The sequence below is a fragment of the Ascidia mentula genome, chromosome 1 (genome assembly GCF_947561715.1).
Source record: "Ascidia mentula chromosome 1, kaAscMent1.1, whole genome shotgun sequence".
Taxonomy (NCBI): Eukaryota; Metazoa; Chordata; class Ascidiacea; order Phlebobranchia; family Ascidiidae; genus Ascidia; species Ascidia mentula.
In genome coordinates this window covers 25,924,490-25,951,863 of record NC_138566.1, presented here as the reverse complement: position 1 = coordinate 25,951,863, position 27,374 = coordinate 25,924,490, and the positions used below count along the sequence as shown (strand labels likewise).

The window sequence follows — 27,374 nt, the reverse complement described above, 5'->3', positions numbered from 1 at the left end:
CAGTGGTTGTGTGTTGACTTGTAAGGTGGAGGAAGGCAGGTGTTATCGTTGTCCGCGTTTCTGAGTAAAGTAACACAGTGCAGTTGTGGAGTTTGAATTGGTTGAACTGATTTCCCTGGAGGTTTTTAGTTTACAGTTTCTTTATGCTCAAGACAATTTGATTGAACATAATTTGTAACTTTATCAAGAATCTGTTGTTTATTGAGGTATTTGTTAAGATTTCCTTAAATGTTGTAGCACTGAAGTGTACGTTATGCATTGCTATAACATTCATTCACTTTTGCATTTGGATTTATTAGCTATAAAGCTTGTTAATAACTGCGGAAAGTTGCGTAAAACTGCAATATTTTGCAAGTTGTTTTTATCTACGTTATTTGCATTAGAAATTGATAAGTTAGGCAGTTATGTTTAAAACAACAAATGCAGCAAAATACTTTTATCGACGGAAAAAGTTATTTTTCTTCAATGTACTTTGCTGTCGAAAATGATTTCACGCAAATCGCAAACAAAACGTGCATTGCTTCCAGAAAATCAAGTCGTTAGTAGACCGTAAAAAGTTGGTTTGGTCAAAATCGGAATTTGTTTAAGTGCTGGTTTATTGGTCGTCAAAACAGCGATAAAAAGGACGTTATCCTACAACAGCTCAACAACCCGCGGACTTTGGAATTTCCGAGAATAAGTGCTTTTCAAGGACAGTAGGAGGCCACAACATGTCGTCTCAACATTTCTACAAAAGCGTTTTGCTGCTTTTCATCTTCCTATGCGGTGAGTGAACAAGTGTTTCTTGGCCTGTTATCAGCCTGGCGCGGTTGCGGTGAGAAACAAGCTGTCGACTCAGACCTTAGGGAACGTCTGATAATTCAACCGCAAATTCGACGTCGATTCGCCGCCGACAAAGTGGGGATTGCCTCCAGGTCCGAACACCCGCCCATTTCGCGGCGCGTTGTCAGGTTTTCACAACATTTACAGCCGCGAGGTTGGGAAGTTTCAAAAGCGACCGACTTGTCAGAGTGGATTTTACACTCCAATTGTGGCCCGAAATCGCGTGTTGGTATTAAAGATCCCAAAATAAGCGGCTGAAAATATTAAAATTATGCCGTGTCTAAAAAAGGTCGCAATTATTTCCGCTGTAAACATATGGGTGACGCCCAAGTTACATTTTTCTGTTCTCATAACAAATCGTACATGAGAATAATATTAAAATGAACATTTAATATTTTTGTAATCCACTTCTTCCGGCGTCACTTGTTGTGCGTGACGAAAGGGGAAACTTCACTTTCGAAATAACAATATAAAATGATTGTAATTTTATCATTAAACCCTCCTAAATAACATGACTGATATTTCGGTGCAGTCTCCGATCATTGGCCCCACAGCAGGCTTTGAAGTATCGCAGAGGCGCGAACGATTCTTACAAAAATGCCTAAAACAACTGCAACGAATTTCGGGGGTGATGAACGACGGCACGCTTTCGTGCTTGCGAAAACAAAGCTGGGGTTTTCAATTAAGTGAAAGCGAACCGCGCACGAAAACAATGAAGTCTTTTAGCTGGCGGAATGAGACCAACGTCGGGATCCTGATCGATTCGAGTGCGAAGTGATATATTCCTCCGCGAGTGCCCGAAAGCTGTGGAGATTTAGGGGTAAAACGCGGGCGCTTTAGTGGGGGGTGTTGGAACCATTAGGGGGGTCTGTGCAACTTGTTTGCCTGCCTACGTCAGGGCATCACCTAAGTTGTTTGTGTGGGTTTGACACCTCTTTGTGATGAAGGCGGGAGGATTTCATAATCGTGGAATCCGTCCTACTTTTATTGCGTCACGTAGTCATTGTGGAGTTTGTTTTCGCGCTGTTTGCCCGAGGTCTCTTCTTCATGCTTTATAAAAACACTAGAATTTCAGGAATCCGTTTATGGTTTAATTATATTCCTCGTTTTAACGAAAATTCTAAATTCAACGAAAGAGCTGTGGATACAAGTGAACACAATACACTGAACAAAATACGACTGGGACCTTTTAGGAAACTTTTATCTCATTTCAAGATTTAAAACATAAAAAATTATTGAACATACGTGAAATTCCCCTTCTATTTTACCCGACTTTCGACTGTCCTTGGCCATATTTGGTCCCGCTCAAAACGAGAGTTGCGTTTCAGTATTAACACCTATTAAAGCCGCGACGGAGGCAATAGATGTTATCTCGAATTCCGCCAGACCGTTCGATGATCTTTCGACGATAGAAGCCACAGAGCAATATGTTTAGCCTATCTTGGCCATCTTAACACATTCGTCAGATGGTTGGAAGTTCATTTTAGACTATGCGTGGCAGCCATGACGTGTCATTCGATACACAAGCACTGGCGATAACAATATATCGTAAATCCCTAAGAAGCTTGAAATGTAAAACCCTTTTTGTTGTCACGTGTTAGTTAGACCCAGGACAAATTTTGATTTTGTGTCCCGAACGTTGTTTACATTGAATAAATCATAGCCGTACACACAAAAATTTTCGCGCAAACCTGACTCATTTAGTCCATTATGGTCACTATCCGCAAAAAAGTGAAATTGGTCTTGAATTTCTCATCTCACCGACTCAGTCAATCAAACCGCTTGGCCAAATGCCCCGGGGTGTTTCCGAGTTTGTTTTCAGCTCTAACGACTTGAAACCACATGAGTCCCGGTTTGCGGCTGACGAAAACACATCTCGCTTAATTAACGCAACATTATCGTCCCACCTTGCGTAAGCGCCACACGCAAACGCTATTTACCCACCACCATAGCCCGCCACAGCCCGCGCGACCGCGTCTCCGAACCTTTAAGCGAGGAAAACTGTTACCCCGCGTGTCTCTTCAGATAAGTTTTATCGCTACACTGGATCAACATACGCGCAGTCCGTAATCTTACGACCAACCAGAGAATGTTTGCAATGCGCTTTAAAATGATAAATCACTGACAGGCACTGAGCTGCCGGTTTCTCTCCAACCACCAATGTTGGGTGATTTTTGCACTTTTTCGAGGCGTTTTGTCACGATTTTGTGGCGTATATACGAGAATTCAAGTCTTTGGCACGAATGCACCTCACTTTGCTGTGTTCTGGTGGTGTTGAGATATAACTTATAAATAATTTGTCATCATCGAGATCGAAAAATCGTAAAGGTATTTGCGTATTTCGGAGAAACATGATATTTTAAACATTTTTAAATTACCCCAAATTTTATAAGTTTATATTTTCCTCAAAAAATGATTCAAAATTTATAAAACGATATGTAAATTGAAACTGTATATTCCGTTACACGTTAACTAATACACCAAACACAAAAAAGTCCCAAGGCAGGCCTAAACCTGTGGTGTATTACATGACGCCAGGGTCACCCTTATCTCCATGTAGTGACAGCAATCGTTGAGCGATAACTAGTGGTGGATTTTAAATCGCACCTCCCGTCTTCTCGCTGTGGTTTTGTTTATCCTCTCATGTCTTCAAAATCTCGATTAAACTGTTGACATTATGTTAACTCGTCAAGATAAATCCACGGGTGGTCCACGTGGCCATCCTGGCGAATCTACATCGCTTATAGAGCCATGTAGGGGGAAGGATGTAAATGCGTTGGCTTATGTTTGGTGATTTTGCGCATTTTAGCCGTTGCCATGAAAAAGATTCAACAGGGAAAGTTAAAATTTACAATGTTTGTAGAACATTAAAGACTTCAATTATACACAGGGGTACAACTTGCGCGATGAAGGTTAACGTTCCTATAAACTGTATTTCTTGAAAGATTTCAACTCACAATCCTCAAACACTGCGATGCTTAAGTAGCACCAACGTAACTTTTTTTGGCAAATTGCACCAAGAAGTGTTTTTTTTGCGGTAAAAACTTTCGAGTGTTTCTAAAGAACAAAGTCCTCCCCAGTTGCCATAATAAGCTTATACCGTCGGCCATTGCTGCCAATGTTTATTTACTCTTTCACTTTTAGGTCACTGAGGTTGACCTAGGCGGGTTAAGCCCTTGGGGTCTTTCCCTCGGCCTAAATTATGGCTTGTCTATTATATAGCTCGAAGAGCACTCGACTTGCCACCTGGTGGCTGTTGACTCCGTCCTAACCCCATCATGTTCCCACCCATTACTGTTCCCACACGATCTAGCCAACGAAACCCAAACAACGAACGCTTGAATCTAAACTTGTAGCGGTTGTCGCATAGTTGGCCCCGATAACGTCATAGCTTTAGAAAGTTGTCTCATTTAAGAGGTGTCATGGGAAAATTTTACTCTCAAGACTCGAGTGCGGGCGACCTTGGGGCGTCACGGGTCAATGCGCACCCGTAGATATAATATTTCTATTTTTCGCACGATCCAATTTTCTTGTGCGAGTGCAACTTTGTGTTTGCAGCTGCAGTACACGATGCGTGAAACCTCTTAGCAATTGAGGACAAGCGCCCTTCTGTTAAAACGACACGGCCTTTTGAAAGCACACAAATCCCTCCATTCAGAACAGTGGTTTACAGTTTAATTTAGGTACCAAACCTCCCAGAGTTTTCGTGGCCATTTCGGTTAAACTCATTACTCAATCAATGGCTTATCTGTGTTAAGCTTTGTGCAGATATTGCCTCCACTAACTAGTGTAGTTTGAAGCCATGCTGACATGATTTGCGTGATTTAATGCGCACCGCAATTTCGGCTACGCACGTATGACTTTGGTTTGAGCGCATTTTCGGCATTAACCGTATTGTGGCGCCTTCTGTCGCCTGGATGCCTTGGTTTTGACGACAATAAGCACTCCGCACTAACGATGGGGTGCTCTCCGGTACTTACAGTTGACGCAATAGTCGTGGGAAAGAATGTGTTTGAAAACACAACCAGGTACTCGGTACGGGGCTCTCAGTAGTGCTGCTGATTTGCCGGGCTGGAAGTGTCGAAAGAAAGTGTGGTTCTCGCTTGTTGGCGGTTTAACCGATGTCTTTATGCCGATACTGGTTAATTGAATAATTTACTAAAACTCTCCAGCTGTTTGCGACGTACGCCTTACGCACGTGTAAAGCATTCATAGCTTCATGAAAGACTTTTGACCAAAACACGCCCTCTTTTGCAAAAGGAAACCCAAACTCGTCCGGAGCGCCAGAGTGTTTAAAAGCAACTGCCAATTAGTGAAAGACAAACGCCGGCTGTTGTACGTAATTGATATTTCCGCGGCTTCATGTTTGCCTTGGAGCCTTCGCGTCCTGCGTCAATACCCCTGTTTAACTAGCGTTTTGCCGACGTTAATTCCATGGCGCAGGGGTTTTATCGCTCTGCACCGACGACCGCTTATCCGACGATTTGCTTTGTGCGTAATTGGGTCGAGGTAGTGTTGGGGCACGCGCGCAGTGTTATTAGCAGTTGGGTTCGTTCTGAAACTTTTTTTTTAAATGAAAAGTTATTGTATTTTTTATTTCAGGAAAAACAATCGGAGGGAAAAGTTTTCACCTCCCGGGAATCCAACTCGCCGCACTTTCGACACAGAACGAGTAGGTTTTTAGATAAAAGATCGCGATTATTCAATTTAAACGAAAATTTTACTGGAACGTCACAACTCTTTGTTATTTTTGCACTGTTTTTTTGTGTTCTTAGTTTAAAATCAAGTAACATTACACTTCCTAGCATGTTGCAACTATTTGTTTCATTGTTGACTGCCCAATGGTGTTTACAAGCTTAAGGTAACCTGCTATGCAGGTTGCGCTACAAACACGTCAATATTATCGCCATATATGTCTTTCACGCCATATAGGGAACGGGTTTTGAGTATTTCCGAAGGCGCAAATCGCTGCAATTCGTCACGATACACTCGCACGCTGACAAAGAGGTTACAAAGCACGATATTGCAGCAAATGCGTGGGTGCCATCGTCTGCGACGTCCGTACTTGGATGCGGCAGTGATTCAGCAAAAGGCGGCAAATGTCCAACAATTCCCCGTCGCGATCCTTAATTTTCAGTTTCGCGTCCGCGTAATTCGCTCAATTCGCGTCAAACCGCTTAAGATAATCGCCACAAACCCATCCACGGCAGAAGGACGACAATCTACAAACTTATCTTGCCAAGCGAGCGAAAATTAAAAGAACCGTTTGAAATTCCAACCAGCGTACGTTGCTTGTGCGTCAGCCACGAACCTAATTGAACGATGATGCTTCCTTTCCATTTGGCGCCAATTTGTTTAACTTTCCGCATCGTTAATTTTTAGTATTATACCAAAATTTGCCAATGCTCATTCATAAATAGTTACAAGTTCACCAGTAAGAACAATATGCGGTGATTAAAGAAATACTTTACAGTTAAACTCCAACAATTAATTAAGTGGTTTTGAATTCTTGGAAACCAAGCCCAGCTCTCGTATCTTGAAGTTATGTTCACACGACTTGGTGCTCTGCTTCATTTAATAGTTGGACCGATGTGAAAAACCTCTTCAATGAAATACTCAGAAATGTTAAGTGCGGAAATACATGAACGTTTGTTCAAACAGATCCGTTGAGTTTGCATTTTACGGATAACAGATTGCAGCGTGCTAAGTTAAACCCAACGAAGGCCTGCATTAAGGACGTGCAACCGAAGTCGCTTGTTTTGCATTGTTGCAGCAAAAGTCGTACAAAAAACAAATTAACATGTGACCATTTTGGGGGCACAGCAGTCGGTTCGGTATTCAGACAAAGAAATGTCCACAATCAAGATGTTTTTTACAACTTCGAGTTTAATTAAATTCCGCAAATGTTTCCATATTGTTTGACACCGAAGTCGCACGCAGTCGCATCGCGTCGCCATTAATCAAGGCTGCGTCGAGACTAAAACACTCGGGACCATTGTGTTGTGGCAATGGTGCATTGAAACGATTGAACTTGTTTCTGTCCCGCGATTGCTCCAATCCAACAAAAGCGCGCGCGGTTTATTTTGTTTTCCAATTCGGCGTGGGTAAACATGTCGCTTGGAGACAGACCTGCCTGCACTTCAATGCTTGATTTGTGATGCCAGAAATTTTGTTTTTGTTGTTACAGACTGGCAAGCGACGACCAACAAGAGCTACGAGCGTCAGGTGAGAGTCGAGATTGTCTGTCCTCTCGCGCGTTTAAGCAATTTCCTGCCGACATTCCACAACCATTGTTCTCCGCGCTGGGGTCGGTTTGCAAACTTCCGCCCCCCTATTAAGAAACATGATCTTTCATGCTCGTTGGTTCTCTAAATTAGATGATCTAGTGACTATAAATGGCTTTGGCAAGCTGCTTGACACAAAGACTGTGTAAAGTTTAAACACATCACCGTCAAGTCGCAGAACAAGCTTGTTATGATTTGTATATTTTGGAAACAAAATTTGCTGTAGAAAAGCATAAATTGTTTATAATTTTCAAACTCTGAAAGTACAAAAGCAAAACGTGTTAGTCGCATCGAAGGAATTTGTCCATTTCGCTATGAACCTTTTTGGAACCAAATCATTGCCTTTAAAAATCGTTTTTATCCACCAATTATTAACAACAATCACACAAGATTCTGTAACTGGCACAAGATGCCTTGTTGCGTCACAAACGATGCGACAAGTCAACAATCGTCGGTTTTCCCAGACAATTAAAAACCAGAGACAGCGCATACCTAACATCGAATTAAACAGACAAAATTGATCAAACAGCGATTCCCGAATCGCGATCGTGACCCATTATACGTCACGTGACACAGAACGGCCAATTAGCAACGGGTTGGCACTTGGTTCTAGATTGGCGGCGAGCTTGTACCAAGTCTCGAGGAAACTCGTGTTATGACTTTCGAAATTTCCGAAATTGGGGGCTCCTTGTTGAGGGGGAAGAGACCGCTTGAAGTTTCGAGTGCTCCTCAATAGCCTTTGTGACGCGAATGTTCGCGTTCGTTCGCTTCGTGATTTCCCGTTTCGTTTCTGATTCGTTATCGCTTGTTTTTTTCCGGCGTTTCGCGTGAGATTCGCTCACCACCCTTAACGCTACTTGAAAAACACTCCTTGAAAACCAGGACCGAGTTTATTGTGGAAAGGAAAATAATTACGGAAAAGCAACGTTTTGCGACTACGTCATACACGCCGATAAACAACTCCAAAATCGCTGTCATAATCGGCTTCACTCCCGTAGATTGTTGTTGCATTTATTATATCGCGTACAAGACCGGATACCCCCACGTGCGGTTTAATAAGCAATCGCTTTGACGACAAGATGAACAACAGATGTGTTTACCCTGCTGGCCGCAACAAAGGGGTCGTTTTAGTTCACGTTAATCCATCCGCACGAACGTACATCAAAAATAACATCACCTTGTCAGATACACAGCACTACAATCGCACCCTCAGTAGCGCACATTACCCGATATTGTTATGAAACTTTATACACCACCCACTTCTAATACTTCGGGTTATTAAACTTCCGCGACTGATAGATTCTGCCTTGTCACGATTTCGAAGGAGGTGACGAAATATGTTCCACGCTTGAATGATCCACTGTGTCCCCCCACGTTCTCACTCCCACTTCACAACACCTCCCGCCATTTCTTTCTGCACCATAAAATCCCGATCCCGTCATCGCGTCCGAATCTCGAACCAGTTCAAATTTTAATATCTTCCCTCAGTGATTTTTTGCAACCCGCAAACTGGGAGAAGTGGAAGCTGACGTACACCGACCGATCTTCGCACGAACCTAACCTCCGGCCTCTCACACAAGCTAAAGTTATTGTAATGCAAGACATACAGACAAAAGGAGTAATATCTTGAGACGCGAAACGGTTCAGTTGGTTAATCCCAACCTCCATCTATTATGAGTTGGTTTAATTTCGTTGAACGCTTCTTGTGGGAAAAATAATTTTGGGCTTAGGGGTCGCATGTGGTTTGTTTGACAGTTTGTGGTTGCCAGGGGAACGCGTGACTCTTCAAGGTCAGGAAATTATCCGCCAGTGGTTTTGCCTCTAAATTTGTCTCGGAATTTGTTTTGAGGGGATGAACTTTGTGATGTTATTTCTAAAGGTCGCCAGACAACTATGACGGAAGATTTGACGCTTGTGCTTTGTTTAATTCCAAACCTTTTACATAGAACACGGGATCAAACCAAACAATCAATTAAACACATTCTGGCCATGTGTTCGGATGCTACGAGCGCGCCAATTTCAAGGTCAAACGAGCAAATATTTCCCAAGATCTAGAATAAAACGTGTCCGGGCGGAAACGTCACTATAGCAACGGCAATGACAAACAGACAACGACAAAAGCCTCGGCTAAGTCACTGGCATCGTGGATCCATAACAAGTCGCAAAATATCGGGGCGTTCTGTTTACTCCTCCTCGCTCGACGAAATGAGAATAAATCGATTGTTTTCTGGTTGTCGTGGCGACCGCGCATACTTCCGTCCAACGTGGGTGCCGAAAACTTGCCCCCGTGCTTGTGAAATGGGGCAGATACAGACCCCCCGGGGGCCGGCATTGTGGTTCATGTTGGCCCGAATCTTGTTTGGTCGTTGTGCAAATGTTACCACAAGGGCGTGTGAGGCGATAACTTCAGGTAAACACTCGCATATTTGGAAAACGTATTAAATATTTTGCACTTTTCCGACAAGAGAGAAACTTGGAAAAACCTTGACAAATTCCAACTATAACCAAACAATATGTACCCTTGTGTGTGCAAACGAGCGACCACCTTGAAGTCCTCTTTCCCACAAGAAAGAGGCAACCTTCTGTGTTCTAACTACCAGCCAGCGCGCGACACGGCTTAAACTCCAACCCGCAAAACAACATCTAGGGATCGACTTCAAACAACTCTGCCACCATTGTTAACGATCCCTCTTCCCAGGTCGCCCTGCTCGTAATACGCACCCGCGTTGCAGCAACTTAACACGACCTCGGCCTTAGATCACTCCGCGCCTACGTCACGCGAAACGTCATAGACCTGTTTGTCATTCGTCGTCGTCATAATGAGGTTAAACACGAATAGTCCACACGTTGTTTTTAGAACAAAAGCTTTCTGCATGAAAAATAATTTACAACGAGCGAATTTTAATGACGTAATTCCAACGTCATCCTCGCGATTTTGCGCATGTGTGGTTGACGGATCGGCGACAAACGGCTTTTAAGTCTTCCCGGATAAACTTGGTCTTTGATCTTCCACGGAGCGGTTTAAAACCTCGCTAGTCCACCTGGCCCGGTTGCATTCAGGTGTCAATACTCGACTGCATTTTCAAGTACTTTTCAACACTTGGTCGGCGTCCGTTGTCGAATCAATGCCGTTTGTTTGTTTAGCGTTGATCGGGCACACGGCTCCACTTGGTCCTCCGCATCTTATCTAAGGGGCGCACGGCAATAGCCCAGAACTTTTGTCGGGCGCCCTATCACTTATTTTCAGAAGCTAATCGTGTCGGAATGCATTGTTTCTGCTTTCACGTTTTCCTAAGATTTCAAATGTGTTGACAGAAATTATTTCGTGTCTGACATTTCAGGTCTACGTGATGTCGCCAGAATGCCTTGCGATGTTTACCTTTTTGCATTTTTTTGCTGCTGGTGTTCAATCTTTTGCTTAAAATATATTTTCGAAAATATCTTGAAACATTCCCGGTATTTCAAATGTTTTGATATTTAGTCTGACAAAAATTGAAAACGAGCGATTTCAGGACAGTTGACAGCTCTGGGTAACGAACCAAGAGTTCAATTCTACCTGCTCAGAACGATACTTGCGGATAAGAGATGAATATCCCCCAAATCTAAACGGGTTGGACTTTTAATCCCCAAGAAAAACTTTCTAGATCCTGATGAAGTGATTTGCGGTTTTTGGGGTCAACAATAATTAACACGGACGTCGGGTGAAATTCCGAACTGACAACTTTTCCTGAAACTTTCCGCATACCACAAGATTGTGGGGATGATGCTTTGAAGCTCATCGGTTGGGCGATAAGATGAGATTTTTGGCATTGCGGTCATTGGATCTCGGCCAATTCCACTTGAAACTCGGAATATTTTCGCCGAACCCGAGTCTCATCAACCGCAAATAAATACTTGCCGATGATGACAAATGTTTCTAATGCGTCCGTTCAATTCATCAACCATCACAAACACACCTCACGACCCTGTCGGACCCAATAAACAATATCCACGCCACTTAACTTGGTTTGTCCTTTCAGGTGGGGAAAAAACACACGGTAAAATGTCCAAATTCCACATCAATCACTGAAAATCGTCTTTCCGACACCGCAAAATAATTTTCGATCAGTCTTGAGTGGTTTTATCAACACACTGGACGCAACTGGCAATAGAAATACCATCGATCGTCAGAGATAACTTAAGAACATCTGCGCCGTTCGTGTGCTTTAGATAACGCTCTTGGGTCAAGTTATATTAATCAAGACTTCTGGCGCGTGACCAGAGACTTCTTATCACTAGCGATGACAACCACTCACGCGTTTGTGACGTAACACAGCCTGCACGATGACGTGCAGGTTTCATTCCGTTTCGCCACTCATACCTTATTTAGAACAAATGCTGGTATAAAAGTGACTTTGGAAATATTTGAAAACTTATCTCAATCTTGAAGTCCGTCAGACCAACTTAATGCACGCATCTGCATAGAGTTATACATTGGAGGTTATATCTTATTCAAACAGAACAAAAACATCCAAAGGAAGTCACACAAACACATAGCACACAAAATATGTTGTGCGAATGGTTTCCTCACTGCTCAAATCTAACGTTTTCTTCCCCTCCACAGGAAAGCAAGTTTTTCTACGGGTGACAACCGACATGAAGAACCAGAGTGTGAGCTCGGGCGAGAAAGTGATCTTCAAATGCAAAGTCGAGGGAAGTGCAAAACACAAGATCACCTACACCTGGTAAGAAACTTCACTACGTCGCGCCCGCATACGATTATCTTGCCACATTGGAAAGATTATCTCCGAATCTCGACCATAATTCTTAAACCACGTGGTTAAGGACAACCACAAGTCTTGGCCTTTTGCGTAACTGCCTGTAGGTGAAGGACGTTATAAACTAGCAGAACTACTTTGCTTGATATTGTTTGTTCCACGTTTTTTCGTATTGTTTAGGGTGGAAACTTCTTGAACCTTGAGTAACTTGACGGGTTAAAGGTCTTTTACCTTAAAAGCAAGTTCAGTATAGGTTTATCGCCTCTTTCCCAATATGGAGAATATTTTTACATCTTTTGTGCCCCGTTTGTCAGCCGAATTCAAGGTCTGCCAAGTTACCAAACTCAAAGCAGCAGCCTTGCGCAACACGTAAATATTTGCTTGAACATAAATCTTCAAGTTTTCGCGTGCGAAACTTCACTAACGGAGACCCGGATTCGCTTATTTCGGGTCAAACCGGCCGTGAATTTAAGCCGGATTAATATTTTTCCGCGCGAGCTCGCCGTACTCTTTGCCTCCGATGATCGGATTAAACTTCGCAAACTCTTCTACTTTGAAACCACCAAGCTTCAGCGCCAACGAAATTAACTGTTTGGAATTGATCGACTTACGAGTGCGTCAAGATTAACCTTTTCATGCCATTGTTTCACTGTTTAAGGGGTTAATTTTTCTGCCATTGGTTCCAGTCCCGTCTCTAGGCTCAAAAAATGTTTTTTTGGTCCCTTTTCGGCCCATTACCTTCCACCAACAAAGCTTTGGTGGTCCGGCTGATATTAAACAAATCTGTCAAAGTCAAAGACGTCCGCGACGCATTTCTAACAGAGTTTAACCATACCAGGGCGGGTTCATAATGAACTGAGGGCACAAATTAGTGGGAAGTTGATATTGATTTTGTCAACGCGCCGTCAGTAGCCATAACAAACCAAATAGTCTGTTTGTAGTTCGTTTTCAAAGTAATCTCAGTAGGTATTTGTGGACACTGTCGCATCACGTTTTGTCGGCAAATTCTGCTAGTTTTACGGTTAACAAGGAAATGTTAGAAGAAAGTCAAGATTTAAATTGGTAATGGCGATGGCAGCAGCAGTTATGTAAATTTATTGTGCTGCAAGTAATTAAATGTGTAATTCCTGACTTATCCAATCACACTTGCTTGGATTAGGCGTCTCACACGTAGAAGAACTTGGCACATAATAATTTTAATGCTTGTAGTGTTTGATACAACTCGAAATTATTTGGGTCAATTCCAGACATTTCTAATCTTGCCACGATTAACCAACCATATGGTATCGCGGCGATACGAAAGTTCAATGCTTCGAAGGATGTTTGTGATTTGGACCCTTGGCTCGCTTCCTGAAGCATTTCGCCTTTCCTTTCTTGTCAGTAAACGCTCTTCCGTAAGCACTTTTTCACACAAAACCCTCGCATTCAAACGCTTTTGACGTCCGACTTTCAAAACGCCGTGACGTTTTAACCGGCAGCTGACGATCAGAGGGGAAGGCTTAGGGAAGAAGCAAACGTAAATGTACTCGCACCCCCTTTGATGCCTTCCCTCACCTCCCTGGTTCACTCGGAAGTTGGCAGCTATTCTCATGCTTTCGTCTCATTCTTCAACACTTGAAAGCTCCCGGGCCGACCATGGATCAGGCGGAGTCAACGGCCCCATTGACCCGTGGTATGATGGCCGGTCTTTCTGCGGTCAAACTTAATGCCCGGAACATCTCTCAACCTTCGTCTTCTAACGTTCGTATTTCTGTCCAATGTTTTGCCGCTTAGATACGACTCCGCGGTCTAATAGTGGCGTATTTTTAGACGTAAAAGGTTACGTTATCGCATATTTTTGTAGTTATGAAAATTCGGAGTCGCTTGATATTCAAATATCTGTCAAAAAACGACCTTTTGTGGTGTCGTGAGTACATGGTGAATTGTTGCTCCTAAACCTGAAGAAGTCCATCAAAAAACGTTGGTAAACTTTTGTGCCGGAACGAAAGTTCTTCAAATTGACAATGCCTGGCGACAACAGTAGCACTATCCGTCAAAAGAATCATATCCAAGTATGACTACTACTGTAAGATACTGACCAGTTGTTTTTGACTTGATGCAGGTACAAAGACAACAAGGTGATCGATTTAAACGACAAACGCATCAGCATCACAGACAGAGACTGGGGTTCCAGACTTCGTATCGCCAACGTTTTCACCCTGGATGCTGGCAATTACTTATGCGAAGCTTCGAACTCACTTCGCCGAGTGAAAACACAAGCCCACCTCAAAGTTACCTTCGGTAAGCATAATATTAGAAGATTTGTTGCGGAATGTGTCCTGCTTTGCATGTATTTGTGGAACTCTCCGCAGTGTTAAGCTTTTGCAACGAAGCTGTTTGTGTCGTAATTTTAAATATTCTGATCATTATCCTACCTTGGCTCTGTTATCATCAATTTGCTAGGCGAATTTTCCTGTTCCACGTCCGAAAAATAGTATTTGTGATTTGGGCGCGCCCCTATTATCATGGGGGATTTAGGTCTCGTGTCAATCAATTATCCACGGGCGCCGTGCTTCAAAACTGTATACCGGTAAACAATTAAAATTCCATCAAACCCCTTGCGTTCAACCGCGCCGAATAAACTGGCGACACGTATTAAGGTATCAAGTTGTCAAGCCACACGCCTTGTTCCCCTGAGGCACGCGATGCCCTGAGAGTTCGCTGGGATAGGGTTTCACTTCAGAAAAACGGCGGCTCAGCGGGACTTCAAATGTCGTCGTTGGTAATGGGAAATGCCGATCTTGGAATACTAAGAGAGTGTCTGTTTTTCTGGCGCTACCAACGCACGCAATAAGCAATGATTTGCATTTTCAACTTAGATTTACACCAACCAAGCCTCGTCGGCAACTACATGGAGGTTAATTTAACGAGTTTGGGTGGCGGGCAATGGTTTCTGGGTCGTTTCGCGGGGTCCCGCCGCATGTTTTGGGTTTGCACCCATTGCGTGCCACCCGATATCTTCACACGCATAATCGACCTGATATCGCGTCAAACACGTTCGAATAACAATCGTTTGTGAATCATCGTACGACAAAATAAATTTCTCAGCGGGCAGCAAAGACGAGGTTATATGTCGACACTTTAAACAGATTTTCTCACGAATTTTCTCGTGAAGTGCGTTTTAGAACATCTTGAAAGTGACGTCACAAACATGCATTCCCATCTCCTTATTCGAAACCCCCTGCCTCGAAGGGCAGCTGCTTAGACTCGACGCAGCCTAATCTTCTTAACTCCCCCAAACAAGTTTGCGCAGAAAAATGTGTCGCTGTTGGTGTTCTAAATAAACAAGCACAAACAATCAACCACCACGGCGGAATTAAGCGCTCCATTGTTGCGCAATAATCCCGCTATTGTTTTATCTTCTGCTCGCGATATCGTGGCGCCTGGGATCGGGGACGTGACGTCGATGATGATGTCACTAATCCTATTTCTTTTATTTGCAGCACGCCCACCAAAGTTCCCGGTAGAAGAGGGAAAGTCGCCATTGTGAGTCTTATTTAATAATTGATTACATTCTAGAACACGATAACAATCTAACAACAATCATCGATCGCAATACAGATGCTTCTGTCTGTGTTTATACTAATAAATTTTATATAGTAAATAAATAACATGAAACTTTCAACCGTTTTGAAAATAGATCATTCCACAAACCCAATCATGTCATCATGGGGGACATGCCGCTATTTCAGTTATACCATGTGTAATTTTGCATTAGGTCGAACTTCTTTTCATCTGGAAAGTGTGAGAAATACAAGGGATACGTTTGTGCAAAATATCTCAACGGGATAGACATCTACGTTCACGCCTATGGAAGCCTGGGGGATATGAACAAACAAATTAAATCTGCTCTACGGAAACTAGGTGAGTGTCTGCCCCTAAACATCACAAGGTGTGTTATAGTTGTACCAAGGCAGAACTGAAGTGGTATTATGGCTTTCATGAGACATGTTTAAAAAGCATAAAGCCTCCCAAGAAAAATTAAGTCCAGTAAAATGTGAATATTGGGCTTTAATACTATCACGAGAAATCTGACCAATCTTGTCTTGTCATGTGATTGCAGCCCAGCCAATGGTGAGCGAGAGATGCCGTCGTTACTTGCTTCCCGCCTTCTGTCACTTCGCAATCCCAACATGTGGCGTCAGCAAAGAAGGAAACCCCACCAGTGGCTCCCTCTTGTGTCGTGAAGATTGCGAAATCTTGAAGGGCGACACCTGCCGACGGGAATTCGGCCGCGACAATAAGTTCGTGCGGGTAAGTTTTCCAAAACAATTGTCTTGAAATATTGAAAACTTAATGGAAACATAAGTTGTTTATGTCCAACACACTATTGTCCAACATGGATGCGCTTCATGATACACCTTCGTTTCACATCTTTTTGCACTGCCGATCATGGACAAAATGAGGAAAAACGCAAAGTTTCCGAGGCATTAAGTCATGCTAAATAGATTTAACCCCACGGTTTTGTTTAGTAGACGAACCGAAGACGATTTCATGCTAAGATTAACCTTCTGTACAACATAAACTTAAGGAGATTATCTCCAGCTGTGCTTAGAATCGTGGTTTTGTTGCATTTTGGGTGGAGGTCGCCAATTTTCATCAACTCCGCCCATTTATGCACTCTTTGGGCAACTAATTTTAGAATACAAGGAATGGAGGCAATTATGTTGCGCCTTTTTATCTATAATAACGGTTGACAGGCGACTTAAAAAATGTTAAATAAGCTTTCGAAAGCTGTAAATGTTAAATAATTCTTGTAATGCCAGAAATTAAGTTTATTTTTGCTGTTCTTGATAACATGGTAATATAATAAAACTTGTTCCCTTGTTACTTAGGACCTTTTTGACACCGCAAACTGCTCCCTCCTTTCGTCCTACAAGGAAGGTGGAAATTGCGTGAGAATCGGACTGACTTCGCAACATCAAGAGGAAAAGTGCAGCGACTCCGAAGAGAAATACGAGGGATCTTTAAACGTCGCATCCTCGGGTCAAACTTGCAAAAGTTGGCCTACGTCCATGGCTGCAAAGGTTGGTAAAATAATTTGAAGTTAATTCTATAGCTAGATAAGGTCAACAAACAACCACATTGCCTTTTGGGGATCCAAAAGGCGCTCTAAAACGACTAAATTTGTTTGAACTTTTCGCATTGGACAGTTTGCAGCAAAACGTGAAAGTCATTCTGCTCCTTTGCAGCGTGGAAATGTGAACGAGGCAATTTTCTCCAACGTATATTTAGTGTTTCGTCGACTAAGATTCGACACTTTAGTAAACTCCCACGATCTAAGATTGCCCCTGAAATTACCTCGTGCGCCTACGTCACTCGATCAAAGGCACCTTCCTCCCACACAATGAGCGCTTTTCAGAAATTTCCGGCCCGATGCGTTGCATTTCGCCCGGAATCGAAGCCTATAATCCGGCCGGGTGCAATTTTCGGCTTCGGTCCCAAATCCGCGTGTTCAACTTGTGATTTTCGCCTTTTTAGCATCCGGAATTGCTGGGCGGGCACAACTTCTGTAGAAACCCGGGCAACGTACGATCACAGCCATGGTGTTACGTCGACGACCAGCTGACGGTCGTAAAAACCTGCGACGTGAAACAATGTGGTGATGACAGCGAAAACACCCTGGTATTCATTGTGGTGCCATGCGCATGCGCAGTGCTTCTCCTTGTTCTATGCGTCTTCATCTACTGCAAGTGCCGACGTCATCAATCCTCCACTGATGTCACGAAACCATCAAACCCTTCAAAAACCCACACTACCCTTATCAAGCGTGAGGTAAGATTGTGTGTGACCTCGCATGTGTATGCTTTAGGTTTTGTACAATTGACTGCAGTAATTAGAATAGTTACCGTGGATATGCTAACCGGGATACTAAATATCTTTTTCCGTTTTTTAATATATTATGCGCATTATGGCAAAATGTGTCGCATAAAAATTTTGCGCAGCAAAGTGAAAAACTTTTTTTCCTTTCAGCTGAAGGTACCGGAGGTAAATCCTTCTTCCATCCAAAACCTGCTCGAAATCGGCAGTAGCGAATATGGGAAAGCATACAAAGGCCAGATCTTTAACGACCCAAGATTCCCCGACGGATTTCCGGTGAGTCATGTGATTACATGCACCCCCAGAACAATTTGCCCCGACAGATAAAGTAAATTTCACTTCGGTTGTAAGTGATTACATAAGCAAGAACAAAAATTAGACGATGACGAATTCGTTCCCTTCATGCGCCATTCGTTAACGTTAATTGTTTTCGAAAATACCGTTGGAATTTTAACCGGATCACCCCTCTGTTTGGGCCCCTTTAAATCTTGGCCGGTGGGTGCAGCTAACTAATCAACCACAACTTTGCACACGAAACGAAATCCACAATTTTCTGGTTTTCAAATCACTTCTTATATACACAGCGTGGAGTAATCTCTCTCAGCTGACCTTATCCAATAGCGGCGTTTCTGAATCATGACTAACGTCAAGGTTTTCATGTTCACTTGGATGTTATAACTACTTTTCCACTGGTCCCAGTTTGTAACAAATATTTAATTCGAATTTAGGGCTATTACAAAAATTCTAATATAAACACCGAAATATCTTGTGTTTCTACGTAGGAACAAATCCATCTCATAACTCAATAACAATGCTCTGTACTGTGTTACACGCAAAATCCACAAAGCAATCAAGCGTTAACCATGATTTTTTGTGTATATTGGTTTTGGACTCCCAACGTAAACGATTTTTAAGCCCCGTCAGATTAACCAAAACAAAGTAATCTGTTCACTCGCAACTCCCAAATTATTCATCAACTTGCTTGTACACTTAGCCGACGTTTGACCATCTGCTAAAACAAAGAACACCCACTGGTCTTCTGGAAAAAACTTGCAAACATTTTTATTTGAAACAGTGGTTCATGGAATCGCAAATTGGCTCCTAAAAAAACAATGGTCAAGAATTGAACTATAACCGCTTGCACTTAGCAGTGGAGGCACCCCTCTAGCTGCAAACAAACAGTTTCGAACTGCCCTGCACTGTTGCGTCATAATTGCCGCGAAAACTGCCCGAGAATGTACGGAAAATTGATTCGTCTCAAAGAGGTCGGAAGTTCTTGGACGCATTCTTAACCTAAACGCTCCCCCCACCTTTCCTGCTTGTGACGTCATGTGTTTTGCCGAATGTGTGTTTTCGGGATTAGGTTGCGGTAGTGCGGTTTCCTGATTAAATTTGCTCGCTCGCAAAAACGTTCTAAAGTAATTCCGCTTTGATAAATCTCATAGCTTTCTTGTTGGGCCAAATTAGACCCGGGAACAAACAAAAATGTTTGTGTTCCCACTAAAACGTCAACATTTTGCACAAGATGAGGAGGGGGGGCACTTTGTCCGCAAATGATGCCGAAATATCTAATGCAGAAACATTAAAAGTTTACCCTGAAATTCGGTCATTTTGCGTTTTGCATTTGTAGTATTTGTATTTCAAAAGAGCTCCACCAAATCGAAAATAGTTGCTCTTTTCTGTCGTTCGTTGTGCTTGTAACTAGAACAATGCGTTTTGCGCCTCAGTGACATTTTAACAAAACTTGACCTTTAAACAAATCGAATCGAACCGTTCTTGTCCGCCGAAAATCAACTCGGAAAATCCAAGCTCTCGGCGCCGCAGGTACCACTGAGTACGACCAATCCGTGACCACGTTTGCATTCCACCAATGTTATTAAAACACAGGAACAGTTCGCAATCGTACGATTTATCGCAGTTCGATCTCTGTTCGTATCGCCGATACTGATCAGTGGTCGTCAGTCGATAGACTCCCGCCTTTTTTAATGCAATCCCGACGATACTTTACGCTACACTATACCTTCAACCTCTCCTTTGAACCAAATTGCTGGAAGTTGAGCAGATGTTGTTGCCAAAAGACAACGGGCGCGATTTTAATTGAGTTTGGACGAGAATTACTCGAACGTGATCTAAGTTGTGACGCATCAAATACTCGAAGTCGATTCTCGGCTAAATCGGGTTTAAGATTTCACGATAAGGGTTTCGTGTAAACTTTTTTAAACCACACTCCAGACGGTCTCGTGTTTGAGGAAAAAACAAGTTTTCCGCAACTTTTCTGAGAAGCTGCATCTCAAAATTTCAAAAGCTTTGCAACGATCCGTTTGTTCTGTTGTTGAAACTTTAAAGTTTGTTAAAATAATTTTATTTAGACTTTTTCTTGGGATGCGAAATGTGTACTTCAATTTCTAATGTCACTTGCATGGATGAATTTCGTATATTCATGTCGTACTCAAATTTAATTGTTACGTATTTGATAGGTCATTGTCAAGTCACTCGATGACGCAACAGTACTCGACAACTTCATGAGTGAAATCGAAGTTCTTTCGGAGCTGCAACATCCCAACATCATGTGTCTCAAGGTAAACGACTCAAACATAAATTGGATCATAGCAACAAAAATGCAAACCAAGCCTAAATCCTGGTTGTTTGGCAATCGTATCACCGCCTGACGTCAGAGTGACGTAGAATCAGCAAACAGCTGTCGTGGAGAGTTTGTGTTGGACTGTCAGATTTGATGGATTACACGAGGCTGAAGCAAAACGAATCACTTAATTCGCGTAAACTCAAGTGTGTGGCGGTCGTTTCCAGTCAGAACAAGACTAAAGCAATGACCCGGTTTAAGCGGGAACTTGGCTTATTAATTTCCGTCGAGGCGCCGACGATTTTCCGGGGTCATTCGTGACCGGAAATACGCGGATAAATGATGGACGACCCCTTGAACTCAAAACCTGAAATTTACTGACCTTCTGGATTCCAGTTCAATTTTCAATAACAAGCGCTACGTTAAAGCGACGAAAACATGTTCCACGTATTATTTGCAAAATTATTTTGATCAAATAAAGGACTGTAATTTATCGAGTATCGTTTTTAGGCTGTTTCACTTCACCCGGATCGTCAGTGCATGATTTTCGAGAATCTCGAGGTTGTCGACCTTCACCAACATCTTATTTCGCGTTCGCCCAATTGTGACGTCACAGATACAGGAGCGATGGGAGTCGTTCCCCACTTCGACCTCACTGACATTGTAAAACAGGTAATTTTGTCAAAGAACAAGTCAAACTTGTCTTAAAATTATAGGAAAAATTATCATAGAAGTTTAATTTAGAATGTACAGGATTTTGAAAATTACTATCAGTACACCAACATTTATTTAAAACTCGTGATAGCTACGTTATAATATGATATACAATGATTAAAGGTATTTTAAACATGTATTTTCTTCAGGTTGTGTCCGGTTTAGAATATCTTTCCAGCCACGGTTTCAGCCACCGTGACATCGCAGCACGCAATGTCTCTCTCTGCTCTGACAGGACGGTGAAAATCAACCTCCACGGTGTCATAAGGGACGCTTATGCCTCGAACTACTACAAGCCAGCCGCTAATGCAACGTGCTTCCCTATTAGGTGGGTTAACAATACAACTATGCGTACAATGATTGGCACATGTTCGTTAAAGCTACAATTTTGTAGGAATGCTGTATTTTACTGAGTTCATTTTTACGAACTTAAATCTCACGAATTGTTGAGATATATGCTGAACTGCATATTGGTGCTGGTGGTAAAATTATTTTGTGATATTTTTTTTACCATTCAACCATTTAAAAAGCAAATTATTAAGGGTTTAAATTTAATTTTCAAGGTGGATGTCTTCAGAATCCATTCGCTTCTGGCAGTTCATGGACAAATGTGACGTATATTCCTTCGGCGTTTTGCTTTGGGAGATGTACAGTTTCGCCTCTCAGCCGTTCTGCGGCTACAGCAACCGCGAGGTAAACGAGATAAATTTTGACTTTTATTGGCTTAATGGCCGCTTTTGGAAGGCAAGGTCGTTTAAAGTAACTTTGTTTAAATTAAAATTAATCTTTATGTAATGTTGCCAATGCAAGTTTATCTCTAAATTTGTTGTGAAGTAGCTCGATTTCATTTAAAGCTTGTGTCATGGGTTTGCATTTAAAAACACACGTGCATAGTTTAAGTAGGAATTTAATCGAATTTCCGTCTTGAACTTCTCAAGGTTTTGGAGTTGATTTCAAGAGGTCAACTTCTAACTTGTCCCGACCAATGTCCAGCCAAAGTGTACTCACTCATCCATGAATGCTGGTTCGCTCAACCCTCACAACGACCTTCGTTCAAGGTGAGATTTTCATTCACAATTTAAACAATTCAAATAAAATTAAATAAAAATCGCGTGCCTGCAACTGACGTGTTTATAGATGTTTATGTTTAAATATAGAATATAGTGATGGGTCTTCATAACATTGCGTTTTTTATGTTCAGGAAATCTTGGTGAAGGTGCAAAATTGGCCCAGCGATGACGTGTTTATTAACATGGAACCTTTGCAAATGACCAGGTTCGTTTCCATAAACGGTGTCTGAAATAGATGTAAAATGTGGTTTGCGCGAAACTTGTCAAGTAAAAGGCGTGTGATGAGAAGATTGTGGTACACGTTGTGAAATTATCTACAAACATGTTTCCTCAAATAAAATGCCAATTCCGCTGGGTTAAAATGTAACATTTCAGTATTGGCGTTAATTAAGGGTGCGTATCTGCCAAAACAAATTAATTGTAGAGTAAAATTGACTTTAAGTTAGTTTTGATTTTCCTCTCTAATTAATTGTAGAGTAAGTACTTTGGAAGATACAGAAAATGCCGCTTATGCATCACTGTAAAAAGGCCGCTTATGCAATCAACTTTAAATCCTTTCCCTATTTGTAATTTAAATGTATTTTATCTTTTTACAGCGATGCCCCCAGCATCATTTCGTCCGTTCCTCCTCCTGACTACTCCTCCATCGCTCCCTGGAATCCATCCGTTGCCGCATCCGAGCGCTCTTTCGTGTCCTCCGCATCTGCAGCTCCAAGGAGGATGACAACTGATCGTCGTTACCACGGCAACGGATCGCACGCGACGGAAGTGACGACTCTGATATCTGCTTCTCGGGATTCGGGACTTCCGGGAGATGACCTTCATCTTCGCGAAGACCGGAATGCGGAATCTCTTCTCCTTTACAAACCCTCCAATCAGGAAGACGGAAACCTGACCACATGAGCAAATTGACACGTGACTGTGACGAGACAATCATTCAATTGTGACGTGCAGTTCATATGTTGTTTGTGGCGGTGCGGTGGCCGGAGGTGAAGGTCAAACATATGATTTCGAACGTTGCAACTTTGGGGAAGGTCAAAAAAAGAAATATTTTATAATTCGGGTCACTTTCTTTAAACATCTGTGGAATTTATTTGGGGAAACTGCCTTTCTGATTGTGACTATTAATTCACGCGTTTCGTCCCGCATCGACTTTTTTGTATTTAATTTATTCGAGAATTGTTTCGTTTTCAAATTGAGGCTCCATGTATTTCATATTCTCTCAATTTATTTTTCTTCATGGAAATCAAGGTATATTTCATAAAAAGCAGCCTTAATTTTCAAATGCTGCTCTTTATATTCCCACTTATTTTTACTTTCTTTCTCATTGTAAATATTTCGTATCGTTGTCGTATTTGTCACAATAAGTACGGGTTTTTTACATTTTGAATGTATTTTACAATGACATTAGTTCTCAAAATATCCTTGTTTTCAAAACTTGCAAATCTGCTTTTCCCATTACGTCAACACGTGTTTTATATTTTGTTCCAACACGGACAAATTCCTTGTCTCCGCAAAGCCGGGCCTCGCTGCCTAATACGAATATAGCTTCATATCTGTTTTCTTATCGCTAACGTCGAATTTTTGCGTCTTGTGTGTGTTTTTGTGTAAATCTATGTTGTTAGCTGAAAAATACAGCACAAAAATCTTACTAGATGTTTTTAAGTGTTTTGTGTGAAAGGAACACCACATATAGTTTGTGCATATCTATGCAAAAAGGCTCATTAGGTGGTGCGGAACAAGTCATTTTTCTCGACGTCATACAACGAGCATTTAATATTAGTTGCTACCGATTGGTTTTTCTTATTTCAATATTTTATTATGAGAATAGTTGGGATAAATATATCAGTCAGTTTTATTCCACCACCGCCATCTAGCGGATAATTATTTTTTTAGTAATAACGATAAAATGATGAAAAACAGCATTTCCATTTTAAGCATAAACAACTTGCCATTAGTGTGCGTGGGTTTGTTATTTGCTTTGTGAAAATGCAACCATCCATCTTTGGCTTCTGGTCCAATGTTATCTTTGCCAAAGATAAGCAAAGCTGCCAGTCGTGGTTATACAATGGACCGGAAAAGAGTGAGAGTGCAATTATCTCCACCGTTAGATTTATCAACATTATTTCTGGAAGATAAAAAAAGATAGGGAAAGTCTTGTCAGGTGTTTGCTAGCTTGAGCGTTAAAGGTTACCTGTATCTGCTCTACACAAATACACTGGTGTCAATCATCCCATAATTCCACCGTTGTCATGGAGACTGACTCTCAAAATAAACAAATATTATGGACGACACAAACAATGTTTATTGTTTTAGTTTTTTGTGTTTAGACTTTATTATTATTAATGATTGAGCCACCTTTAGCTAAATGTTGTTTTTCTCTCACAGTGACCTTAAATGTAAACCGATGCCGCCCCAAAGCAGCAGAAAGGGTTAATACGCACCAAGTAGATGGTGTCGTGGTTCAGTTGCAAGCTACGCTTGGGCGACCAAGCGAAACGAGTCTCTGTGCCCGCACGGAACGGATTAGGGGTGAAGGATAAGAAGATTTTGTTGTCTCGTAAACTTCGCTAAAGTCGACTTGCAACAAAATCCCACTGAAGTAGTTATGTGGTGAATTCCTCCCTAAGCCTTTTCATAAAGGGCCGGAAGGGGTGTTAGAAGAAAAGTCCAGTGAGAAAGCAGCCACAAACTGCATTGAAATTCTTATAAATATTTTGTGTCACAAACATGATTCCTCTAGATTTTGTAACAAGATTATTTAAGTTCAATTGCCTATTGGAACCTGTATTCATTATCAGTAATGTTACTAACTGATTGTGAGACTAACTAAATGTGGTTCCAAAATGATTCATTTTACAACATAAATTTTAAAGGCGTTAACATTATCAAAAATGCCGACGATTTGCCACACTCAATTGACAAATATAAAGCTAACTGCCCAATGTATTTTTATATATTTTTTGAGTGCGTCCGCAAAAAATCCCACGTCTTGCTGTTGAATTTAGCGGCCAAGTTCATCCACGCACTCGACAGTTTGTGTTTAATTTGTTGACACCAGTTACACGCAACACCTGTTATTTGCGACATACAATTAGCTTTTCTCTCGCCTGAAGCTTTCAACAAAACGGTCATTTAGTGCAATTACGAGCAGAGGGAACATGGTTTTAAGCTGAGTACATGTTTTGTAATCAACAAGCAGTACAGAGCCATTGTGTAATTGGTAGCTCTTTTGCACGCAACCCATACACCTCTCAGTTATTAACTGACAGAGGTGAAAACCGAAATCCACTCCACGAGTTTTTCCAACACTCATCGTTTTTGGTTTATGATGAGCACACCCTAAAACTCTAGTTGCATAGTTTATAGATGCAAAATGGATTCCTTATTTTGTATTCCATTTAAACAATGGCAATTGTTCGTATCCATCAAAGACATCATTAGCATCAGGTTACAATAAACAACTAGCAAAAATAATTAAGTGCATGAAAAATTTAAAAACGTTATTCTTTGACCAAACAAACAAACAGACAAACAGTTTTAAGCATAGAGTAGCCAGTCAAAATATTGGTAGGGGCCAGATCATTTTTGAAGGTATATTTTTGGGTTTATTTGAGAGTTTTACTTTGCAAAACATCGCCAAGTGAAACAGTGAACATCTGGGCGTACTTAACGACAAAATATTTTTGAAAACCTTACACCACAAATTCACGAATTTTTGATATTTGGAAAAGATCATGGCCCCTTCCGTCTCTCCCTGGCTACACTAATTGGTAAAAAACAATAATTTTAAGAAATAAAACGAACCAGCTGTCGACGTAATCAACGTGAATGAAACCATGTCTTATGCATAAAAAAAAATAAAATAACAATGCGCACAATCGAAACCATTAGAAAGTAATAATGAGAATTGTTATAAACAAACACATCTTGAATGTTTGCCCAGTTGGGTATTCTTGCAATCTGCGTGTGCCTGCAGTTTCAATAACTTCCCGCATGACAAGATAAGGTGTAATCACGTTAAGATTGTAGGAATCCACTGGGATTCGCATCCAAGGGCACCTGTGCTCCATGCTGTGGAGATAATAATGGGGCCGTGGTTTGCCCTTATTCAGAGGGATTTGATACAGGTGCACAGCAGTGGTATACTAGTGCTTGCTTGTTGTATATTTTTTCCAGAAAATAATGTTGCATTTTGCGAATGCATAATTACCTCAACAAATTATTTTTGATAGTACAACACAAAATAAGAGTGGTTGTAGATTTATAATTCCAAACATTTATACTTCTTGGTACATATCAGTAAACATTTGAATATGTATTCTTAAAGTCAAAACATTTAACCTTTTCAGATTATTAAAATAGTTTTTGATTGACGAGAAGAGTAAAAATTTAAAAAAATGGGGGCAAATATGATAGTCCAAGCGCAAAAGATGACCGAGGACAAGAATGGCCACCTAATAAAACAAACGGACAATCATTAGATGTTTACATTAGAGCCTTGTTATCGTCCCACTGCCCAGTGCAGCCCCAGATCCGCTGCCACCCAGATAAAGAACACGCCAATTAAGCAAGACAAACAGGCCTTCTGACGTCACAATCTCCTTTGCGTCGTGAAGCGCTGGAGCGCGGAAAAAACGCCTTCCCTTTTTTCCTCGCGCCGCTGCGCTCGAGAATGAGTGGCAAAAAGCCTGAGGTTGGGATTGGAGTAGAACATCTCCAGTCTGATAGCAGTGGCAGGCAGGCAGATATTAAGGATTGATTCGATACTGTATTGGACAGGTTCACCGCTACAATATTGAATTTTGGGAGGAGTCGCTTATTTAATTGGCGCCCGCGTGGAGCCAGGAATATAATTGAGTCGTGTTTTGTCTAAAACCAAATCCGCCAGGTTTCCGAACCTGACTTGCGGTGGGAAACTTTAGACTTGAACAATCTGCGTTAGTGGTGGAAGGTGGACTTTGAATTCTTTGCTTCATTCAAATGCTATGTTATTTATTTATTGAGACCCAACCTTTGCTTGTTTGAAGATCAGCTATTAATTTTGGAAGTTTTGTATTCATTATACCGTATTTAAGTATACAATATAGAGTTCTCTAGGTTACTTAGTTCCATCGATTATTCAGCATTGCGTAGTTTTCAGGGACGTTGCATATTAAGTGTGAAATCTGAGGATTAAAGTTCCCAGAGAGGTTCCTGCGATCGTTGCTTGCAGTGCCCAGCGTGATGTCTTTAATACTTGGGCCGGGCACCACAATATCCCGCCAGTTTTGAGCCACGCTTTCAT

At 41.7% G+C, this 27,374-nt stretch overlaps 1 protein-coding gene across 1 annotated transcript; it reads left to right on the top strand.

The window, feature by feature from the left end:
• The first annotated feature begins 531 nt into the window (after nt 1-531).
• On the top strand, nt 532-23,732 carry LOC145887776 (inactive tyrosine-protein kinase transmembrane receptor ROR1-like). The gene is made up of 18 exons (XM_082978991.1): nt 532-765; nt 5,425-5,494; nt 7,010-7,047; nt 11,710-11,830; nt 13,965-14,143; nt 15,346-15,388; nt 15,621-15,766; nt 15,966-16,156; nt 16,738-16,929; nt 17,384-17,677; nt 17,876-17,998; nt 20,200-20,301; nt 20,814-20,975; nt 21,167-21,345; nt 21,581-21,710; nt 21,956-22,075; nt 22,219-22,292; nt 22,684-23,732. Exons 1-18 carry the CDS (start codon nt 711-713, stop codon nt 22,988-22,990), a joined length of 2,526 nt encoding a protein of 841 aa, XP_082835117.1. The 5' UTR covers nt 532-710; the 3' UTR covers nt 22,991-23,732.
• Nucleotides 23,733-27,374: the final 3,642 nt, after the last annotated feature.

What these genes read in the sequence shown, in the direction of transcription:
- LOC145887776 (XM_082978991.1), top strand. Translation starts at nt 711, where the DNA reads ATGTCGTCTCAACATTTCTACAAAAGCGTTTTGCTGCTTTTCATCTTC. An exon ending in GATTCCCCGACGGATTTCCG is followed by an intron (nt 17,999 to 20,199) that starts GTGAGTCATGTG and finishes CGTATTTGATAG; the next exon opens with GTCATTGTCAAGTCACTCGA. An exon ending in GCGGCTACAGCAACCGCGAG is followed by an intron (nt 21,711 to 21,955) that starts GTAAACGAGATA and finishes GAACTTCTCAAG; the next exon opens with GTTTTGGAGTTGATTTCAAG.